Source organism: Lonchura striata, chromosome 16, assembly GCF_046129695.1.
Source record: "Lonchura striata isolate bLonStr1 chromosome 16, bLonStr1.mat, whole genome shotgun sequence".
NCBI lineage: Eukaryota > Metazoa > Chordata > Aves > Passeriformes > Estrildidae > Lonchura > Lonchura striata.
This window is the reverse complement of record NC_134618.1, coordinates 15,781,939-15,802,606: the sequence shown is the minus strand read 5'-3', so window position 1 is coordinate 15,802,606 and position 20,668 is coordinate 15,781,939. Positions and strand designations below refer to the sequence as shown.

At 43.7% G+C, this 20,668-nt stretch overlaps 1 protein-coding gene across 5 annotated transcripts; it reads right to left on the bottom strand.

Annotated features, from left to right (window-relative positions):
* Window positions 1-208: 208 nt before the first annotated feature.
* PRPSAP2 (phosphoribosyl pyrophosphate synthetase associated protein 2) lies at window positions 209-19,937 on the bottom strand. 5 transcript variants are annotated; one of them, XM_021550172.3, is made up of 13 exons: window positions 19,429-19,937; window positions 17,531-17,658; window positions 12,657-12,776; window positions 12,096-12,246; window positions 10,959-11,011; window positions 10,784-10,850; window positions 10,020-10,192; window positions 8,992-9,107; window positions 5,477-5,532; window positions 3,071-3,219; window positions 2,488-2,558; window positions 1,399-1,545; window positions 209-888 (listed from the first exon to the last, which is right to left on the bottom strand). In XM_021550172.3, the coding sequence occupies exons 4-13, from the start codon at window positions 12,212-12,214 to the stop codon at window positions 730-732; spliced, it is 1,110 nt and encodes a 369-aa protein (XP_021405847.1). In that variant the 5' UTR covers window positions 12,215-12,246; window positions 12,657-12,776; window positions 17,531-17,658; window positions 19,429-19,937; the 3' UTR covers window positions 209-729. The 5 variants fall into 5 exon arrangements, with proteins under 5 accessions (XP_021405847.1, XP_021405865.1, XP_021405875.1 ...); XM_021550190.3 differs by having other exon boundaries at window positions 19,849-19,936; XM_021550200.3 differs by lacking the exon at window positions 17,531-17,658 and having other exon boundaries at window positions 19,849-19,912.
* Window positions 19,938-20,668: the final 731 nt, after the last annotated feature.

Genomic DNA, 20,668 nt, shown 5'->3' with positions numbered 1-20,668 from the left:
CTTGCCCTGGGCAGGGACACCTTCCACTATCCCAGGTAGCTCTAAGCCCCATGCAAGCTGGCCTTGGACACTTCCAGGGATCCAGGGGCAGCCACAGCTTCTCTGGGAATCTGTGCCATGGTCTGAGTGAGTCTCTGTAGCTCCCTGACATCCACCTGCCATATTTAAGGATGCACAGTTTAGAAGACAAAGGACCAGCACATGAACATTTTTAGAAAGCTGACACAAAACAAGTCTTTATTCTTTGTCGCAGAAAATAAATACAGGTCCATATTCCATATGCTTTTCTATAAAAGCACTCCTATAAAATCACTGAACTGCATACAACAGTACAACCTTTTTGGCTTTTAAAATGCAAATATTATACAGTCACTTCATTTTATTATCATTTAAAGCACTTGTAGCAAGCAGCTTTGGAAAAGGAATGCTTAATTTAGAAGCCAAATTCTTGCCCCAAGTGTTTTGTGGGATTTTTCCATCGTGTATAGTGCAACTAACCTAAAAGCAACTAAACAGTTTTCTGTAAAAGGTTTATTCCCACCAAACCCCCCCACAAAAACCCTGCAAAGGGGAAAAAATATTGTCTTAAAAACTGTTCTACCTTGATACTTAAACCAAGAAAAAACAAGAAGTGGCTCAATGGAAATATTAAGGTAAGCGCAATGCTTCACAGCTCGCTCTCTGTTCGATTCCAGTTTGGCCCGGGGTGTTTCTTTAGAGGAAGAAGCTTTAATCATCCACTCCTATATTCCTGAAAAGGTAGGACATGGACTCCCCATTGTGGATCCTGCGAATGGCTTCTGACAGGATCATGCTGATATCCACAGTCTTGATTTTAGGGCACTGAAGTTTTTGTATCTCATGTGGAATTGTGTTTGTAACAACCACCTACAGGAAGGAGAAATGGTCAGGAAGACGTAGCTGTGTTGTTTTCCACCTTTTATACTGGAAGGGTGAGAGGGAGTTTTACAGATCCTACAAAACCACCCAGGCTGACAAAACAACATTTTACATTACTGTCAGGGTCACAATCCCAGGAAGAGCCATGTGTTGCCATAGGTTCCATGTAACTATGGATACTGATGGCACTGTCCCTCCTTCCTTTCATCCAGCCACACAGATCCAGAGGAGGTGCAAAAACCTCCCACCCACTGAGGAGAAAGGTGTGCTGATACTGACAATCCAGCATCTCACCACTTCCCACATTTCCCACTGCTCTGGTTTAAAGACATGTGGATGCTAATATTCCAGCACACAATACCACAGTAAGAAAGCCTGAACCAGGAACCTCCCATCTAAATCCTTAATGGCAGCATATGTCAACAATCAATTCAGGAGAAAACGGCTTGCTTAGAAAAGCCCCAGGTCACTTGATCAGAGCTCAGACTCCACACTCACTTCATCAATGGCAGACTCCTCGATCAGCCGGGGAGCATCTGAGGACAGCAGCCCATGGGTGGCCATGACAAAGATCTTGTAGGCCCCTCTCTCCTTGAGGGTCTCAGCTGCAGCCAGAAAGCTGTCAACGTCATCTATGATGTCATCCTGCCAAAATCCCAGAGTCACTGAGGGTTCACCACATCAGACACACAACACAGCACATCTGACTGGCAGCACAGCTTTAACCAGTGTAGCAAACCCCAAACTACCAGAAAATCGTTATTTTCCTGACAAACCCAAACAAACTCTGCTTTAGAAAAAAGTGCATCAAGGACTGATAGAATGGCCTGGGTTGGAAGGGACCTAAAAGATCATCTCATTCCAAGCCATGCCATGGGCAGGGACATCTCCCATTAGACTTGGCTAACCAAAATTCCACACAGCCTGGCCTTGAATGCTTCCAGGGATGGGGCAGCCACAGCTGCCCTCCTAGAGAAAAATTTCTTCCTTATATCCAATCTAACCCTACTCCCCTGTAAGTCTGAAGCCATTCCCCCTTGTGCTGTCACTGCAGGCCCTTATAAATATCTCTCTCCATCTTTCTTGCAGGCTGTCCTCAGGTACTGGACAGGCACAATCAGGCCACCTCAGATCCTTCTCTTTTCCAGGCTGAACAATCCCAGTTCTCTCAGCCTTTCCTCACAGCAGAGCTGCTCCATCCCTCTGAGCATCTTGGTGGCTTCCTCCAGACTTGTTCCAACAAGTCCAGGTCCATCTGCTCAGCTTCACTGGCATTTCTAAAGTCACCAGTAGGAACAGGGTGATTCTCCCCTCCTCCTGTGTGTGCATGCAGCACCTGAGCCCCTTCAGGTAAGCACTGAACAGAATTTCACCTGCTCTGCTCATGGAAACAAGATCCCAGGGCTGCTTCCAGATTGGATCCCTGCAGAGCTCCCAGCCAGCTTTGTGAGTGTGCTCAGTGCTGCCCCTCCCTATCAGAAGTCCACCAGCAACCAAAGTTTAGTGGCTGATACAGAACAGCCACTTGATTTCTGCAACTTGAACATGTTTAATATCATTTATTAGAACTGATGGCATCTCACTTACCACAATGATAGCTATTCTTCCTCCTACATCTCCAACTACTGTGATGGGTGGTTTTTCCTTGGGAATCAGCACTGATTAATGGCAGATGTTTTTAGAGGAGTAAAAAGGAGAAAGAAAAGAGGAAGTTTATATAATTTATTTGAGCTATGGAATAGTCTGATGGGTCACCACTATTAGAGACATGAATCAGCAACTATTTCAACATCACTACTGAATGAAAACCAGCAAGATTCTAATACATAAACAATTTTTAAGCTTAATTAAAATATTAACAATATTAATTTATACCAATTCTTTACCAATTCAATTAATTCTTAATTTCAGCACAGAAGCAGAGTGGCTTGCAGACAAAACCAGTGACCCATTGACACACCACGCTGGGTTTGTGCCCTGCAGTTCTGCTGGTGCAGCCAGAGGTCACATCCACATTCAAGCAAGAAGGAATTATCTTCTCCCCACTATGAAAGATGATTTTTTTTTCCTCTGTGAAGAACCACTCCTTTTAGACAGTCCATCCGTGCCAAACCCAATCCCTAAACCCACAAAAACACCAGGTAACACTTTCCCCCACAGACTTACTTACTGGGGATCTCCAGGCTGGGGTGGATAGCAGCGACGTATTTGGCTGTCGGAGGGGAGTGCCGGCCGTCCACCATGTCAGACTCAGCATCCTGAGCTTCCCCGTGGATCACGGCGATTCCCAACCGCAAGCGCTCAGCAAACGACTGTGCCCTGCAGGGGAAGGGTTAAAAGAACCCAGGAAAAGGTTACATTTCAAATAACTCACCTGTCTACAATCCTAACCTAGTTCCATCTTATTTCTAATGTTTCAGAGGGAAGTCAAACGATCCTAAAATTTTAGGAGAGTTCATGGAAGAAATCGGTTGCCCCTCAGTATCTTTTTTTAATCAGGTTTGTTAAAGTCAGAATAAACTTCAAAGTGCCCATATGGGCCTTAAAGCTACAAAATAAATGCTGCAAGTCACAAAATGCTGACTACTCCCTTCTGCTCTGCCTAACAGCCAAAATAACATTTCCCAGCCTTCAGCATCCTTGGGATCCCATGCTTTAGCAGGACACATCTAACAGTAATCAGGAGCAACTCTAATGTCTGGATTGTCAACATTTAATAGGAAAAAAAATCTCATATAAAAAGAGAAAACAAGTGTTGACCTATTTATTTAGTACTAAATAAAGACAATATCCCTGACCTGCTGACACATAACCTGAGATAGCCTATGGAAAAGAGGATCCAGATGATCATTCTGCCTGACAAACCACACTTGGGAGTTGAACAGCTTGGATTTTTTAATTAGCTGACATGAAGTTCCTTCACACTGCAGTATTTCTTCAACTAAAATTAGAAATTTCTGTAAAGAAATGTAAGGTTAGTTGGGGGAGTGGGAAAAGCAGAGAGTCAGGAAAACAGGAATTTGCACCCCAGATATTGGAAGCAGCAAATACCAATTAGCACATCCATCCCACCTCACCTTGCACACCCAAGGGTTTGGGATCCTGCCTAAGCCACCCATCCAAGCCACATCCACAGTCACTCACTCTGCTCTAACATCAGCACCTCAGACCAGTGCCTGAATCACCTCCTCTGTCTTTAAGCCTTATTTAACTATCCAAACAATAAAAAGTCCACAGAATGATTTGCCCATCGTGATACTCAGTTAATTAAAAAGTAAGAATCTTCCACCCTGTGGTTATCATACAGTTGCAATATTTTTGCAAGTAGTTAATTACAGGTAATTATTATTACAAACACTAAGAGTTATGACTTAACAGGAATAATCCTATCAATAAAACCGTATTAATTACCTTAAAATGCAATATTAAACTGAATAGAGTTCAAAGTAACAGCCAAATGTTTAATTTCCAGTGAGCTCAGAAACCACAGTGACATTCTGAACTTCACCACACAAGGGTTCTCTTTCACAAGCAGGCATTCATCAAAAGTATTTTCCTAGATTGTTTTCAGCCTGAATTAGGCTGAAACATCCAATTATCCTTCTCCCAATACAATGTAACTCTTCACATATTGTCCTTAAATACTCATAGGAACATTTGTAGAAGCTAAACAATACAATTCTGGATCCTCGCCTCTACAAATCACTGCATGATGTGCAACTCATCTGTCTATTTGCTGGCAATTGACAATTACTGGATCAGCGTTAAAATGGTGCAACAAACTTGCCTCCACCCAAGAGGCAATACTGACACCACAGAAAAGAAATGCAAAAGAAACAAAGATAAAATTACCTCGCCAAAATAAAAGAAATCACAAAAAGTACTGTTGGAGAAAAAGATGACAAAAGGTGGTTTGTTACAGAAAATAAGGAAAACAGAGAGTATCACAATTCATTGGCATGGAAGTCCATATATCTTTTCAACAAGCTCTTGGTTTGTCACCACAGCAAAGACAGCATCCCTTAAACCACCATCCAGCTCTTACAGCACCTGCTGACAGCACTGTAATTCTAGAGTTTAGGACAGTCAACTAAAAAGCTTCATGGATTAAGAACAGTCATTCAGCCACCAAAGACTTCACAATCACAATCATCTCAAACCACAAACCCAGTTTCACCATCTGTGTTTAGGATCTGATCAGCCATGTTTGTAGTTATGCCCATGTTAAGAAACTCATCTGGATTAATGGCATTACACTTCCATCCACTCTTCTTCATTTACAGCAGGAGATTTATAATGTAAATGCACACAAATACAACACGATTAAAAACTTTCTTAATCATAAGCACTGCACTGATTTACCACATCCTTTTGTATGTTTTTTTTTTTAAACTCTCCTTAGATTTATTACGATTACAGCAATGATGCAAAAACTGACAGAGCTGACAGAGGAGAACTGGGAGGAGGGTAAAGGCTGCATCTTCTAATTGTTGCCTATTTGTCCTTCACTTGATCCTAGGAACAAAATCCCGACAGAGATTTCCTGCTCTAAGGCAAGAGAGCAGATCTTACCCACCTCTTTGCAGATGCAGGAGATTTGGCCACAATTACAGCATTCCTGTAGTCTGGTATCTGTAGTAAATAACAGATAGCAATGTCCACTTCATATCTTTAGACAAATTTAAACTCAGTAAGAATCAGAGAACTTTATTTTGCCAGAATTTTTTAAGCATCGAACATTTTACCTAAGAAAGCAACCTCAAGAATCCACGGTACATGATCAGGGTTGACAACTCAGTAAAAACATGTATTTAGAAAATTCAGATATTAACTTCAAACCTTTTATAAACCCCATTTTATAGTACAGATAACAGAAAAGTAACTGCTTTAGGACATCAGGGTTACACCCACAAGTGCTGAAAGAAACAGGAAACCATCAAAATTAAAGTTTCCTGTTCAACCTAAATTGTCTTTCATCACTAAAAAACAGCATTTTACAACTTCCTATTGTCTTATACAGTACCCCAAGAAAAGTCACACCTCTTCATCACATCACACTGACTCTTTCTTTGGACCATCAGAAGGGATAAAACTTCCACAGCCACTGCACTGATCCTGTAGGCACTGTCTCACAGTGCTGCAAACTGCCACGCTGGTCAGCACCAGGAGATGCTGCTGCCAACGCTGACAGCACCAGAGGGATGAGGCCAGCAAGTCTGGGTTTCCCTCTGATGTCTCAAAGGTGCTTCAGTCGGGCTTCACAAGCACAGTCTGCTTCTGAGTTTGCTGCCCCTGCTCCATTCTCATACTGTTTTTTCACTCCAGACACCCGATCCTTATTTAACCAGCATTTTAAGTTTCCATCTCTAAAAGTTTCTTATTCTCATCTCCATTTTTCCTGCAGTGATTCCACATCAGATTCATCTAACCTGTAACATCCCAAGCATTCCAGCATTCACACTTTCAGTTCTCCTTTCCAACAGCAACTACAACTGCACTCCCTCTGGCATCTCATTTTACCCCACTCCTTGCAAACTCAGCCTTTTCCTTCCCTGCGCTGCCCTGGGATGATCCATCTCTATGGAGAGCAGCTTGAAGAGAACCTGTCTGTCCTTCCAGCCAAAAACCACAGTCCTGAGCCAAGCAAAGTCCTACAGAGCAGGTCCAGTCCTCAGAATCCCAGTGTTAAGGGATGGAAGACACTTCACTAAGTACCTGCAAATTGATCTGTTAGGGATGGAATTCACAGATTTGTGGGGATGACACCCTGTCATGCAGCTCACCACCTTGTCAGATGTCAAATACTCATTCCAGAGCACAGGAATACTTGGGGTTTCTGCAAACACAGGCAAAGTAAGTTCTTCCACAATCTTAACCACAATATACAAACTGCACTGGCTGATTATTTCCAAAACACTACCTGCTATAGGCATGGGAAAGAAAAAATAAGTTCTGAATTTGGGCAAGGGCTCAACCAACGGAAAGTAAGAAATTTACTGAGGACGTCAGGCAACGTTAATAATCCACAATGTTAGTAACTCCACCTATAAACTGGGAATTCAGCATGTTCTGTCCTCTGCAAACACCGAGTTATACAAGAGGCTACAAAGATTAACATGATGGAAGGTATGGACAAGGCAGGGCCTGTCACTCGACATAACAAAGGCTTTGATCTAGTTCAGACACCATTGCCTCATTTTTCCTCTGCCAAATTAACAAATTTGTTCTCAGCTCTTCAAAAATGAAGTCAGAAAGCCAGAAATGTCATCCCAAAGACTCTGAGGTGTCAATATGTCCAGGTAACAAAGGGCTCTGTCACTCTGGGATTAACACCTGCACAAAGGAAAGAGAAGCCACGAAGTATCCAACACTTGCAAGCACACAGAGGGAAACACCAAATTATTTTCATATCACAGGAATTTCACTGATTGGACTGGCTTCATGCCAGAACAGCAAGTGATTCTCTTCACATCTAGGCATATATTTCCAACAGGAAACAACTACAAGCCCTCATTCTCCTAACTTTCAGCGAAATGTTTTTAAAGTGATTTTCATTCTCATCAAGCTGGACTCCATTTTGTGCTCCTCAGTACATCCCATCATGATTCCCACAGCTTTGAAAGCTCTGGCATTCCCAGCACAGGATATCCATCACGTTGTGGCCATAAGGAACTTGAGATGAATACTGAATTCCCCCTGAGCAGCAAAGTTTTAAGCACAGATACTATAAATGATCTGGCTGGTGAAGGTACTTGCCAGTACAGATCCCATGTGATCAGATCTATTCAGTCAATTCTGGTTTTAGAAAATCCCCTCATGGATGAGCAGAGGGATGAAGAACTAAAAGTATCTTTTAAAACTTCTTTACACATACTTCAGATCTCTATAAATGGCCACTTTTTAGACTGCGTAGCAGTCAGACTCAAAGCTTCAACAATTTTGTGTAAACCATTAAAAGCTCAGGAATCACAATGCGCTTCAAGATCAAATCAGGACCATGATCTTGTTATTGACCATAAACCACAGTTTCAAGCAACACATAAAGGCAAAACTTGTCTTGTGTCTATGTATTTGGTGTATTTCGTTTTCTACTTCTGTTCTTTTTTTTTTTTTTTTTTTTAAGTTAGGAAGTGCTTACAATGTGCAATACTTCTTTCTCGAAACACAAGATGAATGACTGTGGCAAAGGCAGAGCCTGGAGTTTTGTTCTGCCATCCTCTTTGACTCTATTACCAAATGAAATTATAATGAGGCATTCAAGCAGATTTTAATACTGTCATAACACAATCATGTTGGTTTGGGTTTCTTTAAGGGGGTGGGGTGGGGTGTGTTTTGTTTTTTAAATTGAGGCATTCCTATCTTTATAAAAAGAAAAAGCTTGGATTCAAAAGCAAGAGTGAGCTAAACCCTTTCTCTCATCAGGAAGAAAGCACTTGCTTTATTCCAAATTACCATTAGTCAGAGGCTTAACATGCATCTTATACCTACAATTATCATTTGCACATTTTGTACAGGCCAATTTACCAGTAGCACTTCTCCAAACCCTTTTAAAAATAAGATGGAGAAATGGAGGCACAGAACATCCCAAGTTAAGCTCCTCAAGTCAAGACATGCAGTCTGAACTAACAGTGAGTGACATTTCCTCCCACCAACCTGACTTTCAGAGCACAATCAATAGGCTCTCTCATAGTTTACAATTTCCAAAGTGTTTCTTATTATGTGATTTAAATTTATATCCACACAAGCAGTCCATCCTATAAATGTCAAGGAAACTGGAAACAGAAAAGGAAGAGGACAATGAGAGCAAGAAAATCCTATTTTTTTTTTTTTCATTGTGAGGGGAATAGATCTAAGGAAAAAAACAGCATTGCTGCATGGCTAAGAAAACACCAGCTCTTCAGGAAACCAAAAGTTAAATGTGGAGAAGAGAAGAACCAACATCTCCCAACACCACTCCCTGCCCCAACATGACCCTTCCCCCTTAAAATTCAGTTTGAAGAGTTTATCTTTTCAGAGGGATTTGTTTCAGATGCCCTGAGACATGACAAAAAAAAATTAAAAAGAACAACTGTTATAACAGGCCTTCCTCACCTCTTCTTGGATGTACTGGAGTAAAAATGGGGATGCTCTCAAGTTATCAACTGGAATATTGAAGAAACCCTGAATTTCCTTCTGGTGTAGATCCATAGTAATAAGATGAGTTAGTCCTTTAAAACAAAACAGTAAGATACACAGAGATGCACCTCAAGACAAGTAAGAGAGAATAGACACTTTATTTTTCTGTTTCTCTGCAGTTTGTCCAGAAAATTTCTAAGCTGGATGAGAACACTAAAATACATAATAAATTAATTTTAGTCCCTCTTAAGCACACTGGCATTAAAATCTTTTGAGGCTTTTAAAGTGACTTCTTGAAAAGAACCTCAGAACGCTGCACATAACTGACTCTGCAGTGCCACACTGAGGCAGGAAGATCCTTCTCCACTGGACACGGGACAAAATGGAAGCACTAATTTGTCCTGTGTCACACAGCAAGACCCTGGCATGCTCTTTAGTTCTGAACTCCTGAAAAAGGGGCCAAGCTCCTCATCAAAATCCACTGCTCTCAAAGTAACAGCCCAGATCCCACAGTTTGTTATAACTGCCTGTTTTTTCCCAGGAATGGGAGTGAAAGGAAAGAAGTAGAAAATGTGTTGAAGGCTGTGAAGATGAATAATCTCATTCTCCCACATGGTCTCAAATGTAAAGGACAAAGTGCATTCATCCAACAAGGAAAAAAAAGTAAAAAACAAGTCAGAATGACAAGGCACAACTGTTCCAGACTGTAAGAAAGGCAAAGGATGGTATTATGAGAGGTCCCAAAGCAGCTCAGCCCAGCAGACTCATTTTGCCAGCTCAGTACAACTCAATGCAAAATGGTTTTAACAAATTTGGGTTTTTTATGAGCTCATAATTTGGAAATATTTCTAATTACATTCTCCTTTTTACATAGGTTTTAAACACATGAAAAGCTTGGCAGTTATTTTTAAACAGAGTCCAAACTTGTGTATAGATCTCTCTAAACCTGGAAGCTGACAGCAGGAGCCCCCCTTGCTCTGATTTAAGGACAGCCACATTCTTACCAGCTTTGCACATCATGGAGGCCAGCAATTTGGAGACAATGGAGCCCCTTTTCCTCATCTTGCACTGTTTGCTGTAGGGGAAGTAAGGAATCACTCCAATAATGCTTTTGGCACAGGAGGTTTTGCATGCATACACCATGATCAGGAGCTCCATGATCGTGGTATTCACATCCCTGCAACGAGAAACATCTGCTTCTGTAGCTGGTGCAAAAAATCCTCTATTCACCACAGTATTTACACCCAGCAGAGATGGAGAGGGCACATTTTTAGAGAACTGGTCATCAAGTAAGAGCTACATTTCTGCTGCCATTAAAAAAAAAATACTTAGCATTTGTAAAATTATTTTCATATAAAATTAAAGAATTTCTGCATCACAGGACACATTGCCCAGGAAACGTTCCTCCTACATCTTAACTTTGTGATGGTGCTAGAGACAGGAAGCTGAGAAGAGAAGAATTTAGAGATTGACATAAGCAAAAGAATACACTTAGGGAAGGAATGTAGAGACCAAGGGGAAGGTTTTATTTATAGAGTCACTAAAAATTAAAATTGTAGAAGCTACCTTATGCCAAAGCTGTTTTTGTGTACATATAAAAAACCCAACAAAACCAATACCAAAAACCTTCCATGAGCCTCTATCTAGTTCATATAAGCTTATCACACTGCATCACAAACACAAAAGGTGATTAAAAATGGAAACCAGAAGCATTGCTATGGACAGCCCACATCAAATGCTAGCACAGGGTCTTTAAACAGTTACTCACTTTGAAACTGTCTGGATGATAAATACATCCTTTCCTCTCACAGACTCCTGAATCTGCACTCGTGTTTCTGCCAAGAAAAGAAATATGTCATATTTGCAAGAGTCTAAGGAAAGGGGAACCAATACATTCAAATCAGTGTCAGGTGCATTTCCAGTTTTGCTAATTAAATGCTCACCTCTGTTTGGCTCTTGATAAACCTGAACCTTTCCCATCTCAACTCCCAAGCGCCTGCAGGAACAGAAATAAGGTAAAAGTCAAAAGGGGAGAGGAAGGGCAATTCAAATGTAGATCCCATATAATGCAACAGTTACTGAAGAGGCTGCATTCCATGGGAGAAAACCAAGGAAAGAAAATCCCAAACCAGTAATTACAGTGAACATCTCTTTCAAAAGCACCTACAATTTCCAAGAACTGCACTGCAGGCTATGCTAAACTTATTTTCCAGTCAAGCTCAGACCAAGCAGCAGGGAAAAAAATGCTGGAATACTAAATCATGTAACATTTTGTGATTTTTAATATATTTCTTGCCCTATATACATATATACACACACATGTGGCAACATACATGTGCACAATACTTAAAAATACTGCTTTTAAATCACTCTTCTCTATAGAAAAAAATCTTTGCAGAGCGAAGAGGAAAGAGTAGCAAGTGCTTTTTTATGGATAATGGAAGAATAATATCTGCTGTATTTATTCCTTGTCAGCATTAGCTAGAAGTCATCACTACAAAGAGACCAGAGTATGCTCTGCACTCAGCCCAAATTCTTTCTACACATAAGCTGAGTTCCTTTGCACTCCCCTTTCTCCTCCTGTCACACTTAACTTTGGGTAAATAAGCCTCTGGAAGAAACCTATCCTAATATTCCCAGTAATGTTATGCATCCTAATTAGCACAGTAAAAATGTACTTAAGTCCTAAAAGTTCTGCTACAGCTATTCATGGATTTAAGCTAAAGAAATGTTCCCATCCAAAATATACAGAGAGCAGGAGGGATGTAGTCTTCCTGCCTAAAAATACCCCACTACAAGGAGTGAAAACTTCTGCCATGATGATTTAACACTATGTAAACATTAATTATTCCACGTTTCCTATAAAATGCTGCAGCCAGCCACAGAACAATTTAAATACAGGTTACTCTCTCTGTTATTGAGCTGTTGAAATACACTTTCCAATAGAGCACACTCAATATTCTTGCAAATCATGGCAGTTTTCCCATGTAACTTTCCTTAAATAGGGAAGTGAAATGTGCAGTAAAACAAATCCCACCAGAATAATCCCAAGATGCAAGTTCCCTGCAGACTTTACTTACTCAGCAATCCTCTTGGACAGCTCCATGCATGAGGAATTGGAATTAGCTGAGAACAGCACCAGCCCACCCTTGGTGATATTCATGATGGCCCCAATTTCAGTTGATGGCACACAAAACATCAACCCTAAGTTGTTTTGCCGCTCCTAAAAGACTGCAAGGGGTCAAAGGTCATTTAAATTCATGTTTAAAAAACAAACATTTTCTCTGTTTAGAAAGTGTAGTCTCCCAGAACCCTGGATACTCCTTAAAATCTGTTATCCCTACATTAATAGCTTCCCTACAGCTCTCCAAAGATCCCCCAAGACAACCTCCTAGCACCAATTTTTTTCTTCCTTTTTTAACTGTTTTCCTCAGGCTATCATTCAGTAACACTGATACTTTTATTCCATCAGCTTGTCCAGGTCATTTTCCAGAACTGAGCAAAATTGACTGACTTTTCCAAAATCACAAAGACAGTCTGGGGTAGAATTAAGCCAAGAAGAGCTCCTGGGCCCTGCCCAGAAGAGTCTATTTCCAAAGCTGAGTCTCTTCCCATTACTTTGCAGTAACTTATAAACTTACAAATAAGGATGAAATGTAAGGAAGAATTCAGTGAAGCTGACAGCTGCAAATAATGACCTCTTGCACAGCAAATCCACTTGCTGAAGCAGCTGTTGTCATTCTTTGAAAGCAATATTTCTCCTGTGAAAACAGGAGAAAAACATCAGGAGGAAATCAGTATAATTTGGTTTTTTTTTGTTTCAAATAAAGGCACAAACCACTAAGCTCACCAAGGATTTGATGGGATATCATGTTTTTATTATTCTTTGTAAATTACATTTTCATGGTTACTTCTACTATAAAATTTTAGTCTAAAGGGGAAAAAAAAGATCCCATTGACCAGCAGCCCTGGATAGATGGAAACATCATTCAACTCAAAATCCTGCTGCACTTCACTTCTGCTGCATAAATAATCCAATCCTTCATCATCCATTTCAGCATTATGTAGGAGACTGGACATATGAAATATGAGTGGCATAATTTAAACCAAAGTAAACAGAAGTTACAGTGAAATCCTTAATTTCTTAAACATCTCCCTGCTGAGAAACAGAATTATCTAATAGTCATACGTAACTGGTTAGAAAAAGCTGATGATGTATCAACTATAAAGTACTCCAAAACAACAACTAAAAGAAAGAGTTTTGTATTTACAGGAGCAGCTGGCTAGGTCTGTAATGAAACTCCTTCACACCTCCTTTACAACCAGACAGTCTGGCTCAGTTTAACTGTGTCAGAGGAACCCGATTCACTCTTGTGAAGAGCCAAAGTCAAGTCTTGTTAGGAACTTCCTCACAACAATCTGCTGGTGCTGTGACTAAAAACCTGCCTCTCATCAGAACAGTGCACAGACTGAGCAGAAACAGTGACAGCTTCAGCCCCCATTCAGTCTGAATGTTTCACTGCACTAAAACCAGAGGGGGCCCCCCATATCCCCAAGGCAAGACCTGCATCCCTCTCAAATGAAATACCTTAAAAAAAAACCATTTCTTATCTAGTGTTTCTATGCTCTGCTGCTCACTCACTCCCTGCAACTCCCAGCTGTCAACTAATGGCCATCACCCATCAAATATTCATGATGGTGTTCAAGATCCATCTCGGCTCCACCAGAGTGAACAACCTGAAATGCTTTTAGGTCTGAGAACACCACCTGAGAGCACCCTGCTTGTGTGCCTGGATGCGAACAGCGTGGAGGCAACTTTCCGTGTTACTAAAAGCAGTCATAGAGTGTTCAGAAGGCGTGTTTTTATCCAGTTGTGTGTCTTCTTTGTTCCATAGATTAGGGAAATGAGGAGCTGATTAAGAGATCTGAAAAGATGAGTTGCTGGCTCCCAACTATTGCTGAGGGTGCACTTTACACCACAATACAATGATGTATTTACAAGCAACAGTTAACATTGCTCTTCATGTTATTATAGGTCAAGGACTTTCTTGTGGACGTACTTCAGCAGCTGCAAGTGGGCTATGGTGTGTGTGGGCAGGGAAGTTGCATTTCAGGAGTAATATGGATATATCAACCTTCAAACAGGTGTTGGGATAAAAGCAAGCTCACAAAACTTTATTAGATGTGCAAAGGCATGACTCCACAGGGGTACATGGGACAATAATAACCTTTGGTTTGAGGTGGGCCAACCTTCCAAGATTGAACGCAAGCACCACAGAACAGGCTGCAGCACAAACACCTGCCTTTCCTTCTGGGCTGCACACAATTACACAGACACATCACGATGAGCACAATTACCGGGCACACATGGCTTTATGCTTCCATCAACTGATGATGTCCACACAGAAAGCCACAGATGCAGGAATACCTGGATGGGATAAGGAGCGGACCCCATGGGATGGAGGGAATCTGCACCCTCTCACCAATCTCCCCACAGGGAATCCTCCCGTCCCTCCACACTCACCAATCCCCGTGGGCGAACAGAGCCTGCCAGCCCACATCTCCCTGGCAGTGCTTCGGATGCTCCAGGTGTGTTCCACAGGCCCCGTGCATCCCATCCCATCCCTCCTCCCCGAGAGCGGCCCGGGCACGCCGCAGCCCCTCACCTGTGGGGCAGCCCCACAGCCCGAGCAACCCCGAGAAGGGGAGCCCAGGAGAGGGTCTCCATCCCCTGAGGGAAGGGCGACGCAGCCCATTCCTCAGGCGTCGGAACCCCGCGTGGGGAATGGGCATGTCCTGCCCTCACACAGCCGGCTGAACTGGGCTGAGCGGGCGGGAGCGCCCCTCGCTGAAGGCCTTACCTGCCGGCTCCGGCCCGCCGGCCCCGGGAGGAGAGAAAGCGGCGCGGCCGGAGGGGAAGGAGGGGGAGAGGCAGAGGCGGCGGCGGAGCTGAGCCCCGGCGGAGCTCCGCGGGCAAGATGGCGGCGGGCCGTGAGGGAGGGAGCGCGCGCGGGCGGGGCGGGCCCGCGGCGGTGCCGCCCCCCGCCCCGCGCGTGAGGGGAGCCGCCGCCATCTTCCCCCTCACGGCCCGCGCCGCCCGTGGGCTCCGCGGCGGGGCCGCCCGGTGTTGGGATTTTAGACTCGGCAGCGTCGGAGGAGACCCGCAGGGTCATCCAGTCCGACTGTCAGCGCAGCAGCGCCGCGAAACTACATCGGGTGCCTCTTCCAACACCTCCAGGCGGCGTGACTACCGCCACCTCCCTGGGTACCTGTTCCAATGCCTGACCACATGGACAATGAATTTTTTTTTGTCCTAATATCTAATTTAAATCTCCCATGTGTCAGATTAAAGGCCATTTCCAAGACCAGCCCCCTCCTCACTACAACATCCTTTCAGGGAGTTGACGACAATGTTGTAAGGGCTTTGAGCATCCTCCAGAGTAAACAAACCCAGCTCAGTCATCCCTTATAAAATACATTTTCTAAACCCGTCATGAGCCATGTCCTTTGCTGAAAAAGAGAATACACATCAGTCCCCAGCTGGGATGATGGGGAGGGACCCCAACACCACAATTCAGCTGCTGCCCCACCAAAAATTATCCCGGTGCAAATCCATGTGGAATAACGCAGTGATGTCCACTGGATGCCATTATTTTGGAGCTCCCACATCTGCATCCCCACCAGAGAGGGATGGAAGGGCGGCTGCATCCTCGCCAGACACAGAGCTACCATCTGGCCTTTGCCATCAGCAGTGTTTATAGAAAAAGAGGCATTTCTGCAAAGTAAATTAAGAACAGAAACTATCAGTGGCCTCTCAGTTCCTTGTCAAAAGCACACAGGATTTATCCGGAGTCCTCTCAGGACTCTCCTTGCCACGTGCATTGGTTGAACTACATAAAGATTCGTCTGACACCTGAAATGAGGCTCTTATTTCAGTCGCCCTGTTTAAAATGAAAAAAAATAGCTTTATCCCAAGACATCCATGACAAAACTGCTTTGGGGAAGTTACAGTCATCCCACACAGACATACATCCCTCCTTTAAATACAAAACCCAAACATCGTGTTTTTTCCCCTGACTGCACAGTTAGAACCTGTTTTAAATTACATTTTTCAGTCTGCCCAAGTTGAACAGCATTTTATGGATCAGAATTTTAGCATTTAGCATAAAGCTACAGATCGGGTACTTTCTCCTGCAGCTTTTCTCACAAAAAGCAATTTAATTTGATTATTTCTGGACTGCAGGGTGCACTGGAGCAAAGCTGATCATCCCAGCAGATATTTCTGCCCACGCTGGCCTTAACATAAAAGAGGAGGAAAAGCCATAGGCAAGCTCACCAAACACGCCTAGGAATGGACAACATTAAATTCATCATTTAAAACCATGTTTCTGCCTCTACAAGCTGCATTTTCCCTTTAAATATTCACAGGCCAGTGTTTTCCTCAGATTTCACATTTGTTTCTTGCTGCATGCATTCCAAGACTTAGTTGTCTCTTTTTTTGATTGTTTTTTTCAGCAGAGCTGGGGAAGGAGAAGCCGTTTAACGTGGAGCCGTGGAGCAGATGTTGAGCACTCCACTTGCAGGCTCACAAAGCCAGGACATCTGTTAGAAATATGTGAGCAGAGAGGCCATCAAGCCTCTCAGATGCTGCAGTGATCCTCTGCCTTTCCTACATCCTCTTCCAAGTTACACTGAGGTGTAAGGGAACAGTCCCATCCTTCAGCACCTCCACCATTCCCAGTCCATGTTTTTCTGCTTCCAGGCTGGTGCTTCCACACAGTTTTTTCAGGATCATTGACCCAAGCAGGCTCTTTTTTTGTTTCAGGGTTTTCAGGACAAAAAGGAAGGGGGGGTGAGCTTTTTGTTGGCCTCTTCACAGAGCAACAGAGATTTCTTTTAGCATCAGTCTCCCTCACAGGGTCCTGCTACAGGCTGGTGTGGCAGAACAGTTTAATGCAGAATAACCAGAAACAACACATGGTGAAGCACTGACCCATAATGCAATTAGCAGCCTTCCCCAGAAGCATTTTTCAATACCCCAGGGCACTCGGAATTTGCTGACTGTTTGATTTGTGCTGCCCCAAATTCCTGACATTGCTTAAGAAAACCACAGGAGCAGGAAATAAGTGATCCTTTTTTTTAATAAGGCTACTGCCTTTATTTTCTTAGAGAAAAAAAAAATCTATTTATTTCCCACCTCTGTCTTCCTGATCAGAGGAACACCAGTTTAAATCTCAGCTCCAAGGAGAGGGATTTGTTAATTTGACAATACTCTATTCAAACACTTAAGAGTTCAACAAACACTTACTCCAAGATGAGCACACAGATTTTGTTTAATTTACAATGATTCAATTAGCAGCCATGTAAGGAAATCTGAAAATTTGCTGTGTGTGAAAACACTGGCTCACAGAGGTTTGTTGTTCTTAATCCAGATGTGACCCTGGCAAACAGAGATGTGCAAAAAAAACTCCCCCACACCACAGCTAGTCCAGCCAAGGTGAAGGGCACTGCTCACCCTGCACTGGGCTGGAGGACAGCCTGCATCCATCACCTGAGAGAAAATAAATGCTGCTGTCACCCCAGCTCCTGAGCTCCATCCATCACTGCTCAGCCAGGCTGGCTTTTGTTTGTTTGGAGTTGTTGCTGTTAAAAAAAAAAAAAAAAAAAGTGGATATTAAAGCTCACCTACCAAACCAGCTGACAGTGAGAGCAATCAGGCATGGTGCACCAAAGAAACACTGATTTCATCCTGACAGAGCCCTGTGGATAGGTTTGGTCTTTCCCAACAAATAAAGGCATCCCAAAAACATCCTCTATCCCTACACAGCCCCTGTGAGCCCACAGGGAGGTTCTGCAGCACACAGACACCCCCACACTGAGCACAGACACAAAACCACCACCTCCCTGCTCCCCCGCCTTCAGCTTTATTGCCTGGGGGACAACTGTGTCCAATTTCCAGAGGATTCTGCCACGGATACTACCCAGCTAGGGAGGCAGAACTCAAAACAACTATAAATGCATTTTGCAATTGATGGAGGGAGGTGTAATTTTATCATATCTTGGGAATGATCTGGAAATAGCATTCCCCATGCCTGGGAAGCAAAGTGCTTTTAATAAAGGTCCTGGAGCATGGAACACATCTTCTCTGTGTGAAGGGCTGTGGCAGACAGCACTCATTGCTTTATCAAATATTATTGCTTGGCTGGCTGTAGGAAACAGGCACAGACTCATTTGTTACAGACCTGTTCCCCCAAATATCTGACTGAAGGACTCCCTTCAGGGCTTTTTTCCTGTTTCCAACTGTGCTCCCAGTTCTGGATCAGTCTGTAATGTTTAACAGATCTGCTGCATCAGCTCCAGCACAGACACGGGGTTATCTCCAACCAGCCTCCCAACAAGGGGACAAGAGGTTTCTGGGAATACCTGGAGCGTGACAGGTCCTGCACAGACAGACAGCTTGAGCTGGATGTCACAGTGAGGGTTTGGGCAAACACAAAGCTGGCGGTGGTGCCTCTTGTTTAGTTCTCAGATTCCCTCTGCTCTGCTCTGCTGTGCAAGGGCAGCTCTGTCCTGCAAAGTCTGTGTAAGATCCTGTTCACACCCATCACCTGGTGTTTGCAGGTGTGGTTTGCCCTTTGATTGGCCTTTAGGCAAAATTGGTTGGACTGCACAGTGAAATCACGTCATTTTAGGGAGTTTGAACAGCTACACAGTCCATGACAAACATTAATTAGTGCTCTGTTCCTCTTTGTCTATTCCTCTGTTACTCTTTGTCCTACCAGCTGAGTCCCAGCATGATTTGCTGTTTGCCTCACTAAGCTGCAGCTCCTGTCCAAAGAGCACACAGGCACCATGCCCTGTGCAGGCATTTAGTGAGCACAGCAAGGGCTTGACTGGGTCACTGCAGAGCAACTTTGCAGATTAAAGCATAATTCAGTGTATGAGAGGAGGCCCTATGCTTTGCATGCACAACTGTGGGGTGCAAAGAAAGATTTGGTACCAGCCTTGGCCCATACACTAAAAAGGAACTGGAAGAGGTGTAGGGAAGCAGCAAATTGCAATCGGCAAAGAGGATTGTGTGTCCTCCTCAGTTCAGTTCTGACCAGGACCAGCAAGAGCAGATTAATGTCCATAATGGGAGTGGGACCCTCATCCAGCTGCTACACCAAAAAAAGGCTGAGCCTTACTCAGGCCTCTTCAGCCTAGCCCACTTACTGACACCACTACCAACATCTCCTTCACAGAGAAGCTTTCTACCAGAACCTCTTCTCTAATTCACTGCATTATTTCCTGCCTGATTTCAGCTACCTCTGGAAGAGGTTCTGCTCTCAGACCTCTGTGCACTACCTTTGACCTTATCAAACAAGTCAATCCCCCAAGTTCAAGATTGGGACACTTAAAAATTTTACTCACCAGGAAAGTCTCACCAGAGGAGAGGCGTGGGGACTGTGAGGCTTCCCAGAGGCTTTTATTGTCTCATTAAGCTCTTCTTAATGAGAATTTCCTCACCTGCTGCAATGTCCCTCCCATTCATTTACATTCACTATCCTGCTGATGGTACTTATGGCTGTCTCAGCTCCCACTCCTTCCTCTTTCCTCCTAACTATTCTGAGCCCATTTTTTATCTCCCTGATCTCATCCAGGTCCCAGGGAGAAAATACGTTCTCCTCTTTTGTTACTTCTTGCCACATCCTCCTTGGCTGGTTTCCTCCCTGACATCTCTGCATCTTCTCCCGGCTCCAGAGCTCACCTGCAATAGTCTCTCCTCCAAAGCAAGGCAGCAAGAGCTGCTCGTGGTGAGATCCCTGACTTAAATGCTGGCTAAAAACTTACTTGTTCTCTCAGCTAAGGCTCCCCACGCACAGCCTGGATCACACACACCTCAGTGCCTGGACCCCGAGCCCTGCAGTGGCTCTGCCCATCCCAGCCCACTGTTTGTAGGGGCGGGGATGTCGGATCGGCCCCTCTGCAGGACCAATGAGGCTCACACCAGCAGGGCAGCGGGTTCAGCACCTTTCTCAATGACAGCAAATACTGGGGGGGTTCAGGCTGTTCCACTCCTCCTGTGGCATCTGAAAGAGCCTTGACAGCAGAGCTGCGTCAGAGGGAGCGACAGCTGCCAAAGCAGCCGTTCAGCCTCCTCTGATTGCCTGCTGGAAAGTTTATTTCCCCCTTTTTTTCATTCAAGCTTTTCTAGATAAGCATATGGCAAATGGAAATATCAGAGAGAATGAACTGCCTCCTAGTTGGGAATGAGGGACTGACAATTATCCCTGTGATAATGAGATAGTCTGAACATGAGGGAACTCGATACAAAAGGGGATTTATCTTGGAAGCAGTCCCTTGGCAGCGTGGCCTGTCTTGCTGTCAGCACGGTTTCCCATTGCACAAAAGGGCAGGGATCAGATCCAGGATGACAAATCCATCTCTATCCTGAGCTCATCCTGCTCCATTGCCTACAGCTTTTCCAGTGCTAATTCCTTAGATCATCTAGACACTCTGCTTCACTTAAACCATGTTGTCCCATGCGAATCTGTACCCACCTTGGATCTCCAAATGACTCAGAAAATTGCTTTCTTTCCTACCACAAACCAGGTCAACATTTCAAATCCTGACCTTCAAGGCTGTCAGGATTGAGGAGAGAGGCAAGACA

Bases quoted from the DNA above. Each gene is read 5' to 3' on its own strand.
- PRPSAP2 (XM_021550172.3), bottom strand. From the start codon at position 12,214: ATGTTTTGTGTGCCATCAACTGAAATTGGGGCCATCATGAATATCACC. The intron at 3,220-5,476 runs GTGGGTAAGATC...CTTCCCCTGCAG, and splicing joins TCTCCTGCATCTGCAAAGAG to GGCACAGTCGTTTGCTGAGC. The intron at 889-1,398 runs GTGAGTGTGGAG...TCCTTCCTGTAG, and splicing joins AGGAGTCTGCCATTGATGAA to GTGGTTGTTACAAACACAAT.